Source organism: Ochotona curzoniae, unplaced genomic scaffold, assembly GCF_017591425.1.
Source record: "Ochotona curzoniae isolate NIBS_2020 unplaced genomic scaffold, NIBS_Ocur_1.0 scaffold_1037, whole genome shotgun sequence".
NCBI lineage: Eukaryota > Metazoa > Chordata > Mammalia > Lagomorpha > Ochotonidae > Ochotona > Ochotona curzoniae.
Window position 1 is genome coordinate 32,792,442 of NW_024467083.1, and position 11,696 is coordinate 32,804,137.

At 55.7% G+C, this 11,696-nt stretch overlaps 1 protein-coding gene across 1 annotated transcript; it reads left to right on the top strand.

The window, feature by feature from the left end:
• Nucleotides 1–3,078: 3,078 nt before the first annotated feature.
• CHRNB2 (cholinergic receptor nicotinic beta 2 subunit) lies at nucleotides 3,079–10,901 on the top strand. The gene is made up of 6 exons (XM_040998811.1): nucleotides 3,079–3,303; nucleotides 4,313–4,458; nucleotides 4,624–4,668; nucleotides 5,632–5,741; nucleotides 6,615–7,599; nucleotides 10,701–10,901. Exons 1-6 carry the CDS (start codon nucleotides 3,240–3,242, stop codon nucleotides 10,869–10,871), a joined length of 1,521 nt encoding a protein of 506 aa, XP_040854745.1. The 5' UTR covers nucleotides 3,079–3,239; the 3' UTR covers nucleotides 10,872–10,901.
• Nucleotides 10,902–11,696: the final 795 nt, after the last annotated feature.

Sequence of the window (11,696 nt, forward strand, 5' to 3'; positions counted from 1 at the left end):
TAGGTTAGTGTGCTGGACCCACAAAGCACTTTTTCTTTTTAAATTTTACCAGAAAGCATTTTTTAGAAAGATTTACTTATTTTTATTCAAAAGGCAGATTTACAGCGAAAAGGAGAGACAAAAAAGAAACGATCTTCTATCTGCTGGTTCCCTCCCTTCCCCCAAATGACGGCAACAGTCGGAACCGAGTCAGTCCGCAGTCAGGTGCCAAGAGTTGGAAAGGACTTGGCACTTAGAGAGTGAATCGGCGGATGGAAGATCTTCTCTGTCTCTCCTCCCTGTGGCTGCAGTTACAGAGCTCACTCCTTAGCGGACTGAAGGTGAAGATGAGGTCAAGCTGAGGAATTTGCGAAGTAAGGGTGGAGACCAAGGTGAATAGGCAGCCTGGATGGCCTGCAAGAGCACCAGGGAACAGCCGGGAGGTACTGGTACAAGCCCGAGACCCCCAGTCCATCATCCTAGAAGCCTTCCACAGGCCTCCTCCACCTGCCACCCCCAAGGTTCCCCAGCCCTCTGAGCAGACTGGATGGCTGTCAGCATCCCCGCTTGCCCTGCTTCCTTTCAGATGTCAGTCTTCTCTTCCTCCCCTACAGCGCCTGGAGGGCACAGGTTTCCTCCTGAGCAGCCACCGCCTTGTGCCAACTCATGTCTGCCAGCCTGTGAGCTCGTTGGCAGCTGCGACCGAGTCTTCCTGATCCTGTATCCTCCACACCTGTGCAGTGCTTGCAGACAGCAGACACCTAGCCCTGTAGACCTCACTACGGAACACAGGGCTTTTTCTTAACCTTGACCTTTTTCCCAAACACAATGACTATACAACTCTTTCTCTTTTCCTTAAAGTTTTCCTGTTAAGTAAAAAGGGATGTTATGAATAAAGTATGCATGGATTTTAAAAATTGCTCCAAGATAATTTTTTTCACTTCATTTTCCATGAGCTTTTTTGAAGTTGCTTTACCTTCTCCATTCCTTTCCTTGGTTCAAAGATTTCTTCTTTCTCTTTTTAAAGATGTATTCATTTATTAGAAACGCAGAGTTATGGGGCTGGTGCTATAATATAACAAGCTAAGCCTAAGTTATCCCACCTAGATGCTGGTTTGACTCTGCACTGTTCCATTTTTTATCCAACTCCCTCTAATGTGCTTGGGAAAGCAGCAGAGAATGGCCCAGGTCCTTTGGCCCCTGAATCCATGTGAGAGACCCAGAAGAAGCTCCTGGATTTGGACTGGCCCACATCAAGCCATTGTGGCCACCTGGGGAGTGAGCCAGCAGGTAGAAGACCTCCCTGTGTGTCTTTCCCTCTCTCTCTGTAACTCCACTTTTCAGATAAAAATTGTGAAAAATTTTAAAATGGCAGCATTGAGTGATGGTTACCACGGTAACAGGAGAAGGGCAGAGTTTGCCTCCAACCAGACTTAGAACAGATGGTGGAAATCTGGTGGGCCCCTCAGGTTGTGAAGCCACCGTTGCACCAATGAGGGGCACAGACCCATATCCCCCCACCGATAAGGGCCGAGGTGACCCCCATTTCGGCTTCAGTGTCAAGGAGAGTTTCAAAGGCCCCTTCCCTGTCTCTTCTTCGCTCTTCTTCCTCTGCAGCCCACTCCTTCTTGTCTTTCCGCTGCATGGGGAAGGGAGTCCCGTGACCATGGTTCCCTGAAATAAAGACCATCTAAAATCTTTTCATATGTTTGGCTGAATTATTCTTTCCCTGGCAGTCGGCAAATCTAACATTTTGATGAGCGGTGAATCTAACAACATGAAAGAAGAATTTTCACATGGACAATTCCAGTTTGCAAAGCAGAATTTATTTAGAAAACAAAGGGAAAAAAGACTCCCGCCATAGTATTAGGGGGAAGGAAAGAAAAACCCGAGTTTCCTCATTTCCTTTCTGATGAGAAACTGATCACTCAGGCACTTGACAATGGCCCGGACATGAGAATAGGTGGGCCACTTTTGAGGCAAGAGGATCGTCCTGGGGGAAAAGGTGCTCTAGGGAAACTGAGAAATGGGGGAGAAAAGATAATTTTATATTTAAAAACAATAATAACTTGGAGACCAGAATAACCCTAGCTGCCTACTATCCTATTTGACTTCTCACACAAAATGGTTGACAGGAGAGCCAAAATCACTGAAGTGTGTGTGTGTGTGTGTGTGTGTGTGTGTGTGTGTGTGGAGCAGCCCTGATGATGTTGGAGAAACGGGCAGAGACAAGGCAAGAGAGAGCCTTGCTGTTGGATCAGTCTGCTCCCATCTGGAACCTTCTGGTTTGAAAGGGGCAGTAAAACCACTTCAGCAAGAAGAGGAGCTTCTACCAGGTCCTCAGCCCCAGTGGAGGGCTCTCACGAACAAAGATGCTATTGAACTGCGCCACCTCTTTCCTTCCCCCGTCCTCACTCTCCTGGTGTGGGCTTCGCTGTTGAGGCGGGGCTGTGCCCCGCATCTCCCTGCCATTGACTGGAGCAGAAGACAAGAGGCGTGAGAAAGGTTAATGGATAAGAGAGGCTGTTTATCTTCCCTCCTCCCCAAGGCCCTCCAGCAGAAGCCCAGACCTACCCATCCTAAACCCTATAGGGAAGCAGGCAGAGAGGCTTCTGGAGGACTCTATGAAGGAACAAGAAGGGAGCAGGTGCGAGGATTCTATGCTAAAACCCCCAAAGCTGATTAAAATAGTAAACCCACAGCCCCCTGCTTCTGTCTCTAAGAGTCTAAGCTGTATTTTCCTCTGTGGCATCTTCAACCTTTCGGAGTGCAGGATTATTGGCTAAGATAAAATAGGAGGGCGGGAACACCAGAAATCTCTCCCAGCTGGTGCCAAGAGGGAAGGCCCTGACCTACTTGTCTGCCCGCCGGGGCCCGCCCCCTTTCCAGCCGCCAGAGGACGGTCCTTTTCCTGCCTCGCGCTTTGACCTAGCCAGGTCGGACTAGCTCGGGACCCCCTTTCTCCCAGGCAGTCGGCGCTTCCGCCTCCGGGGCGGAGACTCCACCCCGCTCTGCCGCCCCAGTCTCATTCCCTGCAAGAGCGGCCAGAAGAGCCTCCGCCGGCTCCGGCCAGGACGCCCGATCCCTCCATCCCTCCGGGCAGCCGGCTCGCTGAGCCCCGCCAGCCCTGAGCTCAGCCCCGGTCCCCGCTGCAGCGGGCCAGGCGGCTTCAGCACCACGGACAGCGCCCTGCCCGCGGCCCTCCCGCCCGCGGTGCGCCCCAGCCGGCGTAGGCAGGGCCGGCGAGCGATGCCCGCGGCATGGCCCGGCGCTCCGGCCCCGTGGCGCTGCTGCTTACCTTCGGCCTCCTCGGGCTGTGCCCAGGTAAGGTTCCCTGACTCTGATCTACCGCACCGGGCTTGCCGCGCTCCTTTCTTTCCGCCGGTGGGGGAGTTTGCTGAGACTGGAGGAGAGACCAGTGAGACCACCTGGAGGACATTCGTGAAGGAGGCATTGAAAGCTAGAAAGAGGAGGGAACCTGCGTAGCGGTGGTTGGGGAGGGTGTGAGTGCCCGGGGGAAAGGAGAGGGCCTCCAGCTACCCAGAGAGGGGAAGGAAGACCAAATCTCAGAGTGCTGGGGTGCTTATGGCTTTTTATCTCAAGAACTCTTCCCTTATTTCCCAGTTCCCCATACCCCCCATCAGGCTCCTGATGCAAGGGCAGGAAAGAGAGACTACATTCTCAGTCCTCTTGGTGAGCAGGACAGGAGCCTGGAAGGACTAGGGAGGGCTCTCTGAAGGGTGTGTGTATGTGTGTGCACAGCTGCAGAAGGAGTTAGAGTGTGCAGGAGAGCAGGTGCACAGGGGCAGGCTTCTGACTGTGTGGGACCTACCACTCAGGATACACCCTGAGCCACAGCTGTGGGACTCCAACCCCAGACTTTTTAGGGAGGGAGAAGGTATCATGATCACAGACATGGGATGTCGCTTGCGTGCCTAGATGCGCACTGACTAAGCAGAGGGCTGTGGGGTGGCATACAGAAAGCCATTTCTGTTTCTGCACCTTCCCAAACCTCTCTTCAATGGCAGGTGTTCGCTGTGTGTGTGTGTGTGGGGGGGGGGTGGGGACAGCCCTGGAAAGAGAAACCCAAAGCCTTTGGGGAGCAGCACCGCATCCCCACCCTAGCAGGTCTGTGTTAGCTCTCGCAGGGCCTGGAGGCGTCTCTGTAGGGTCTCCAAGGGGGTTCCCTAAGCTTTTTCGGTAACCTTAGCGATGCCTACTAGGAAAGCCACAGCCTAAAGGATTGTCCCCTTTGCCAGGGATGGGGAAGGATCCTGCTAGGCCCTGCTTGTTTACCTCCTGCCTGACTCCCTGCCCCTCCCCTCTGGCCCAGGGGTGCGGGGTACGGATGCCGAGGAGCGGCTGGTGGAACATCTCCTGGATCCCTCCCGCTACAACAAGCTTATTCGCCCAGCCACCAATGGCTCTGAACTTGTGACAGTGCAGCTCATGGTATCTCTGGCCCAGCTCATCAGTGTGGTGAGTGTGTGTGTGTCCCAACTCTGCCCAGGCCATGGAGATCCACCCAGGCAGAACATGAGAAGGCCTGTGCTTGTCCCTCTGGTGTGGGAGGCGGGAGTATGGGGAGGCGGGAAGGGGGCCCCCGTCTGGAGGGCCTCCCCAGCACCTTCCACTTCCCTGCAGCACGAGCGGGAGCAGATCATGACCACCAATGTCTGGCTGACCCAGGTGAGAGTTCCTTCTCTTTCTTTCTCTCTCATTTTTCCTTTCTTCTCCACTAAACAGGCAGACAGATATAGACTTCATCATTCTAAATTATTGGATTTGAATCTTGCTTTCATGACTTGAAACAGATTCGACTCGCCAAGATTTATTTTTCTCATTTGCAAAATGGAGATTCTAATCCCTTGGGTTAGCTATGCAAGTTAACTGAGATCATGCAATATGTTTATTGGACTTCTCCCCACCCCAAGTTTTCTTTACTCTGAGAGGCAGAGAGCGAGAGAACACTCGTGTCTGCCTTTTCACTCCCCAGATGTCCTCAATGGCTGGGCTGGGGCCAGGTCTGAAGTTGGGAGCCAGAAACTCAATCCAGGTCTCTGATGTGATTGGAGCCCAGATCCTTCAGCCTTCACCTGCTGCCTCCCAGGCATGCAGCTGACGGAAGCTGGAATCAGGGCTAGAATTGAACCCAGGGACCCAGTACAATAGCCTTGCACACACCAGGATCCCATATGGGCGCTGGTTCATATTCCAGCTGCTCCACTTCCCTTCCAGCTCCTGGCTTGTGGCCTGGGGAAAGCAGTTGAGGATGGCACAAAGCCTTGGGACCTTGCTCCCGTGTGGGAGACCTGGAAGAAGTTCCTGGCTCCTGGATTTGGATTGACTCAGCCCCGACCATTGTGGCCACTTGGGGAGTGAATCAGCAGACAAAAGATCTTCCTCTCTGTCTCTCCTCCTCTCTGCATATCTGACTTTCCAATTTAAAAAAAAAAAAAAAAAAAAGAAAACAGAATCGAACTCAGGCACTCTGATTGGGACAGGAACGTCTTAACTCTTGGACTAAGTGCTGGCCCCGAGGCTGACTCCTAAGAGCTTCCTTGAGCCAAACAAGTGCCCTCTTGACCATTTCTTTGACCTTGAGCTCCTTCAAGGGCAGAGGATGTGCTGCCCCCTCTCTCCCTGTCCCAGGAGTGGGAGGATTATCGCCTCACCTGGAAGCCTGAGGAATTCGACAACATGAAGAAAGTCCGGCTCCCTTCCAAACATATCTGGCTCCCAGATGTGGTCCTGTACAACAAGTAGGTGACCCTGGAGTGACAGGAAGGTTAGGGGAGGCCGTGGGGATGCTCAGGGAAGGAAGGTGCTATGGGAGAATTGAGACAAAGCAGCCCATGCTGTGGCCATCACTGGTGATCATTCCCCAGACAGCCCAGCCTGAGGAGGTGGAGTGTGGAAGGACCAGGGAGGTGCAGTGTGAATGGCCTGGGGGGGGGGGTGGTGCTGTGTGGAGTGTGGACAGCCCAGGGAGGTGCAGTGTGGACGGCCTGGGGGGGGGGGCTGGAGTGTGGACAGCCCAGGGAGGTGCAGTGTGGATGGCCCAGGGAGGTGTAGTGTGGACGGCCCAGGGAGGTGCAGTGTGGACGGCCTGGGGGGGGGGGGTGCAGTGTGGACGGCCCAGGGAGGTGAGAGTGGATGACCTGGGGTACTGCATCATGAGCCTTCCTCTCCCAGCCATTTAGAACTTGCAGGTTCCTGGCTGTGATTGGAATGCAAACGGGGACTGAGGGCTTTTGATGCCCAGGCTGGCTCCAGAATAGGCCTTACTGGGCAGCCTGGGTGCAATGAGCCTAAGGTTCCAGTTGTTCCCTGGGATTCAATCCCTTCTGCAATACCACTTCTCACCTCTAAGCTGCAGAATCACCTCTTCCTGGCTGATGGGATCACCTCAGCGGCTTGGGGACTTCCCTGACTTCTCCATAACCCTCACGTCCCTCTCACCTCCCTCCATGCACTCTCACCTCCCAGGGGACCCCTCTTTGGAACGCCTTACCATTAACCCGTCCATGTCCCCCTAGCCTGATGATTGCTCTCAAACCTGGGTCCTGCCTGCCCCCTCAGCGGCAAGATGGGTGGGTGGAGGAGATCTGATGAGAGTGTCCATCCCTTGGCAGTGCCGACGGTATGTACGAGGTGTCCTTCTATTCCAACGCCGTGGTCTCCTACGATGGCAGCATCTTCTGGCTGCCGCCCGCCATCTACAAGAGCGCCTGCAAAATTGAAGTGAAGCACTTCCCGTTCGACCAGCAGAACTGCACCATGAAGTTCCGCTCCTGGACCTACGACCGCACAGAGATCGACCTGGTGCTCAAGAGTGACGTGGCCAACTTGGATGACTTCACGCCCAGTGGCGAGTGGGACATTGTGGCCCTGCCCGGCCGGCGCAACGAGAACCCGGAAGACTCCACCTACGTGGATATCACGTATGACTTCATCATCCGCCGCAAGCCGCTCTTTTACACCATCAACCTCATCATTCCCTGCGTGCTCATCACCTCTCTGGCCATCCTGGTCTTCTACCTGCCGTCCGACTGCGGCGAGAAGATGACACTGTGCATCTCTGTACTGCTGGCCCTCACCGTCTTCCTGCTGCTCATCTCCAAGATCGTGCCGCCCACCTCGCTGGACGTGCCGCTCGTCGGAAAGTACCTCATGTTCACCATGGTGCTCGTCACCTTCTCCATCGTCACCAGCGTGTGCGTGCTCAACGTGCACCACCGCTCGCCCACCACGCACACCATGGCGCCCTGGGTCAAGGTCATCTTCCTCGAGAAGCTGCCCACGCTGCTTTTCATGCAACAGCCGCGTCACCGCTGCGCCCGCCAGCGCCTGCGCCTGAGGCGGCGTCAGCGCGAGCGCGAGGCCGGCGCCCTCTTCTCCCGCGAGCCGACATCGGGGGCCGCCGACTCGTGCGCCTGCTTCGTCAATCGCGCCTCGGTGCAGGGCGTGGCCGGGGCCTTCGGGGCCGAGGCGACGCCGGCTGCGGCGGGTGCTGGCGCGGGCAGCGCCGAGACGCCGTGTGGCTGCGGCCTCCGGGAGGCGGTGGACGGCGTGCGCTTCATCGCGGACCACATGCGCAGCGAGGACGATGACCAGAGTGTGAGTGTAGAGGGCGGGCGGGCCGGCGCTGTGAGGGTCAGCCAAGCCCCTGTGGTGAGCACTCAGCGTGGCGGGTGGGGGAAATGCGAGCCTGGCCGGAGCGCTGCCTCCCTTCGCGTTGGTGTGAGATGGCCCGCAGGCCTCTGGAGGATCCATGTTCTGGGACGAGCCCCAGCCACCTTCAGGACAGGTGGCCCTGCTCCGTTTGCAGCTGGCCTCTGGCCGTGACTCTGAAAGTCCTGCTCCCAGATTTGCAGCTCTGGGACATAAGCAGTCCCTAGGGTGCCCCCACTAAGGGGAGAGCTGAGGGCGGGAGGGCTCAGTGATAACTTTTCTGCACTCCAGGGTCCTGCAGGTTATGGAGATGCGGGGGTGGTAGCTGCCATGGTTCTCATCCACCTTCCACACCCAGTGTTTGGCGTCTTCTGTAGTGGCTCCCCCAGAAGGGATTCCGTTGGGACTGAGCCAGCTTTCAGAGGAGGCATAGTGAGTAGGGTAACATCCTGCATTTCAGGCTGTGGCTCCCGGGCTGCTGGGGTCTGGTCAGGGGTACCTGGCTGGCTCCAAGTCAGGCTTAGCTGTTGCCACAGTGATGGAATGGGGCTGCCATTTCATTCGGGGTGTACTGCGGTTTGTGCAGGTTAGGGAAGCTTCATACATATGTTCCCCGGGACTGAGGGAGCCAGCTGGAGCTGACGCTTGAGCAGGGAGCATCTCACAGCCCTGAGAGGGGAGGAGGGGAGCCACAGCTGGTGGAGATGGGTCTCTGGCCTCGGGGATGGCTGAGGCCCAGTGAGAGCCGTGCTGAGGGCTGCAGGGACCCGGCTGGCTGCACCTGCCACTGCATCTCCGACTGCAGGCTCTGTGTTTCCGGTGCTGTGTGCTGGGCAGACAGTGACCTACATGGCTGCTCTAATGGGCATCTCAAACCCCACGTGGCCTGAACTGAGTGCTTGGCCCACAGCCTTGCCACCAAAACACTTGTCCCCCACTTTTGGGTCATTGGTATCACCTGTCACCTAGGGATTCAGGCCAAACATCTGAGTGACCCCCGACTCTAATCTCTTGTCTCCCCACCATCCAACAGTGTGAGCATTTCCTTCAGGATAGGTCTCAGCTCTTGCCTAGACCAGGGCAAAGCCTGCTGCTCTCCCTGATTCAGCTGCAGTGTCCCTGCATCCATATAACCGTCTCCCCCTGCAGCTTGAGCCTCTCGCTCAGGGCTTAGGTCACTGGCTTATCTGCTTGACTAACTCAAGCAAGCCAAGCTCCTCCTGCTCCAGGATCTTGGCACCTATAGTTTCCTTTAGCTTGCAAGAATTTTTGTTTGTTTGGTTTTGTTTTTTTCTCTTCTTTAAAAAAAAAATCATGACTTTGATTTACTTCTGTTCTACTATTTGAGAGTAAGTCACAGACCCTGTGGCCCTTTATCCAAGCTCTGCTGGATGCCTGTCCTAAGAATAGGGTCAGTCTCTTGCATGACCCAGATTCAGTACCCAATGCCGGAAGCTGGGCCTGAGTTCCTTTCTCTAATGCAAAGTCCACATTCACATGTTCCCAGTTGTCCCCCAGATGTCCTTCAGGGTGTTGCTGCCTCACACCCTCCATAGCCCAGAATCTCTGATCGCATTTAGTGGTCAGGATTCCTTCCTCTATCTGGATCCGTTGTCTGTGGTTGCACAAACGGGAGCAGCCCCCAGCTTGGGGCTTGTCTGAGCGTTTCTCTCATTGCCTCTGGGCACCGCCAGCTCCCTGTTACTCACCCGGACTTGCCTTCATTGTCACTTTGCCAGGCCACGGATCTGAATTACACCTGCTCCTGTGTATCTCCCTGTCTTCCCTCTGCTTCCCATGTGGCAACTGATTTCTCTATCTTTCTTAATCTTGTGCCGATGTCCCGTGGTAGACTTCCTGCTGCAGGAAGCTCTGGCTCGCCTGGCTCCATGTAGCAGGCACATTTGCACACTGAGTGATCACACTGCTGGTGATAAAGTGAAGGCCCATCATTGCCCACCTCTAGCTCCTTGGGCTGGGCTGTGCATCAAGGCCTCCGTGGGGCTGGCCCTTCTTTTTAATTAATTAACTAATTAATTATATTGGAAAGTCAGATATACAGAGAGGAGGAGAGACAGAGAGGAATATCTTCTGTCTGCTGATTCACTACCCAAGTGGCCACAATGGCTGGAGCTCAGCCGATCTGAAGCCAGGAGCCAGGAGTTTCTTCGAGGTCTCCCATGTGGGTGCAGGGTCCCAAGGCTTTGGGCTGTCCTCTCCTGCTTTCCCAGGCCACAGGCAGGGAGTTGGATGGGAAGTGGAGCTGCTGGGATACAAACCTGTACCCATGGCGTTAGTCCTCATCCTCAATAACACTGGTGCTGCTGGGTGGGGCTCCTGTGCAATCTTGCAGGGGCAGCCACCTGCTCACGGCTCAGCACCAGTGTTTCCTGGGTCCCGCAGGTTGGCATGGTGATGATGAGTTAGACAGCGGGGAGTCCTCCTGCGGTTTAGGAGCTCAGTGGGAGCAGATGTACTGAGTGGTCAGGACACTTTGGCTGGCCGTGGACGGGTAGGAGGCCACAGAGGTGGTGCCCTTTGATAGGAGCTCACTGGGTAGAGAAAGGGAAATCAGGATTCCAAGGGAATCCAGAGGCACAGTGAGGAGAGGACGTTGGGTTATGGGGTCTGAGTTTTGGGGTAGGAGAAGTGGCCAGGACTGGGACAGGATCATAAGGCACTGGGCCGCAGGAGGCTCTCAGGCAGGTGTGCTCAGAGCTGTACTTCCCAATGGCTGATCTGAGCTCACTGTGGGAGAAGGCTCTGTGTGTGTGTGTGTACACGTGTGTGCACGCCAGTGACAGGTTATGGTTTGTGTGTAATAGCAGATGCTGTGTATGTGTGTGACAGAGGCTGTAGTGTGTTTGTGTGAGACAGCAGAAGCATTGTGTTTGTGTATGTGTTGCAGCAGAAGTTGTAAGGTGTGTGTGTGTGTGTGAGACAGCAGAAACTGCAGAGGTTGTATGTGTGATGGCCTCACTCTACCCCTTCTACTCTTGGCCTGCACCCCTTGGCTGACACCTGGACTCCCGGTCTGCTTCCTGCAGGTGAGTGAGGACTGGAAGTACGTCGCCATGGTGATCGACCGCCTCTTCCTCTGGATCTTTGTCTTCGTCTGTGTCTTTGGCACCATCGGCATGTTCCTGCAGCCACTCTTCCAGAACTACACCGCCGCCACCTTCCTCCACCCGGGCCCTGCGGCGCCCAGTGCCAAGTGAGCCTGCCCATGGCCTCGCTCTCCTCACCCTTGGCCCTTCGCAGGGTGCGACCAGGAAGGGGCGCCATCCCCACCACAGGTCCATCCTCTGACTTGCCCGGAAGACCCTCCCCTCCTCACTGCTCCAGCTGCACACCGGCGGGAGAGTGGCGCCAACTATATCTTCCTCTTCCTCTCATCTAGGCAAGAGTGTCGGTGGTGAGGCTTGAAAGAAGGAGAGGAGGAGGGTGGGAGGAAGAGAGACAAGGGACAAGAGGTCAGATCCTGCACTGGCCTGGCTGACAGAGTCATGACTTAGAAGGGAGGGCCTGATTCTGCCCCACTTAAGCGGGCAGTGGCAGTTGGGGGCAGGGGGTGGGTTCTTGCCCCAAGGACTTAGCATGACCCTGAGGTCAGAATCCTGGGGGAGGCACCCAGCTCTGTGCTGGAGAAGTCTCTGTCCTAGACTTCCTGCTCTAGCTGTTTTCATTAGGCTCAGGTGTGCACAACTGGATACCGGGGAGCCTCACAGAGTCGACCCCTCGAAAAATGCAAGGTTACAGGCTTTGGAAAAGCCTTTTGCAGGGAGGGATTGCCACAGGTGATCGGAAGCAGCAGACTCGGGCAGAGCTCCAAGCGGGGGCTTGCTGAGGCCTGTCCCTCTGGGCTTCTGTTTCTCCCCTACCTTCTGAGCATGCCTGAAGGAAGTTAGCGGAGGATGCCAGCTTCCAGCAGCTGGAGCCCAGCAGGGTGACCAGCCAGTTCAGCCCATCAGCGCCGCTGTACCCTGCTACCCTGCCATGTCTGATTCATCCTTCGGGCTCTGGCAGTCCTCTCCGTCGGGAAG

Coding starts and splice junctions, on each gene's coding strand:
- CHRNB2 (XM_040998811.1), top strand. CDS start 3,240: ATGGCCCGGCGCTCCGGCCCCGTGGCGCTGCTGCTTACCTTCGGCCTC. Junction 4,459..4,623: donor TGGCCCAGCTCATCAGTGTG/GTGAGTGTGTGT, acceptor ACTTCCCTGCAG/CACGAGCGGGAGCAGATCAT. Junction 4,669..5,631: donor CCAATGTCTGGCTGACCCAG/GTGAGAGTTCCT, acceptor TCCCTGTCCCAG/GAGTGGGAGGATTATCGCCT.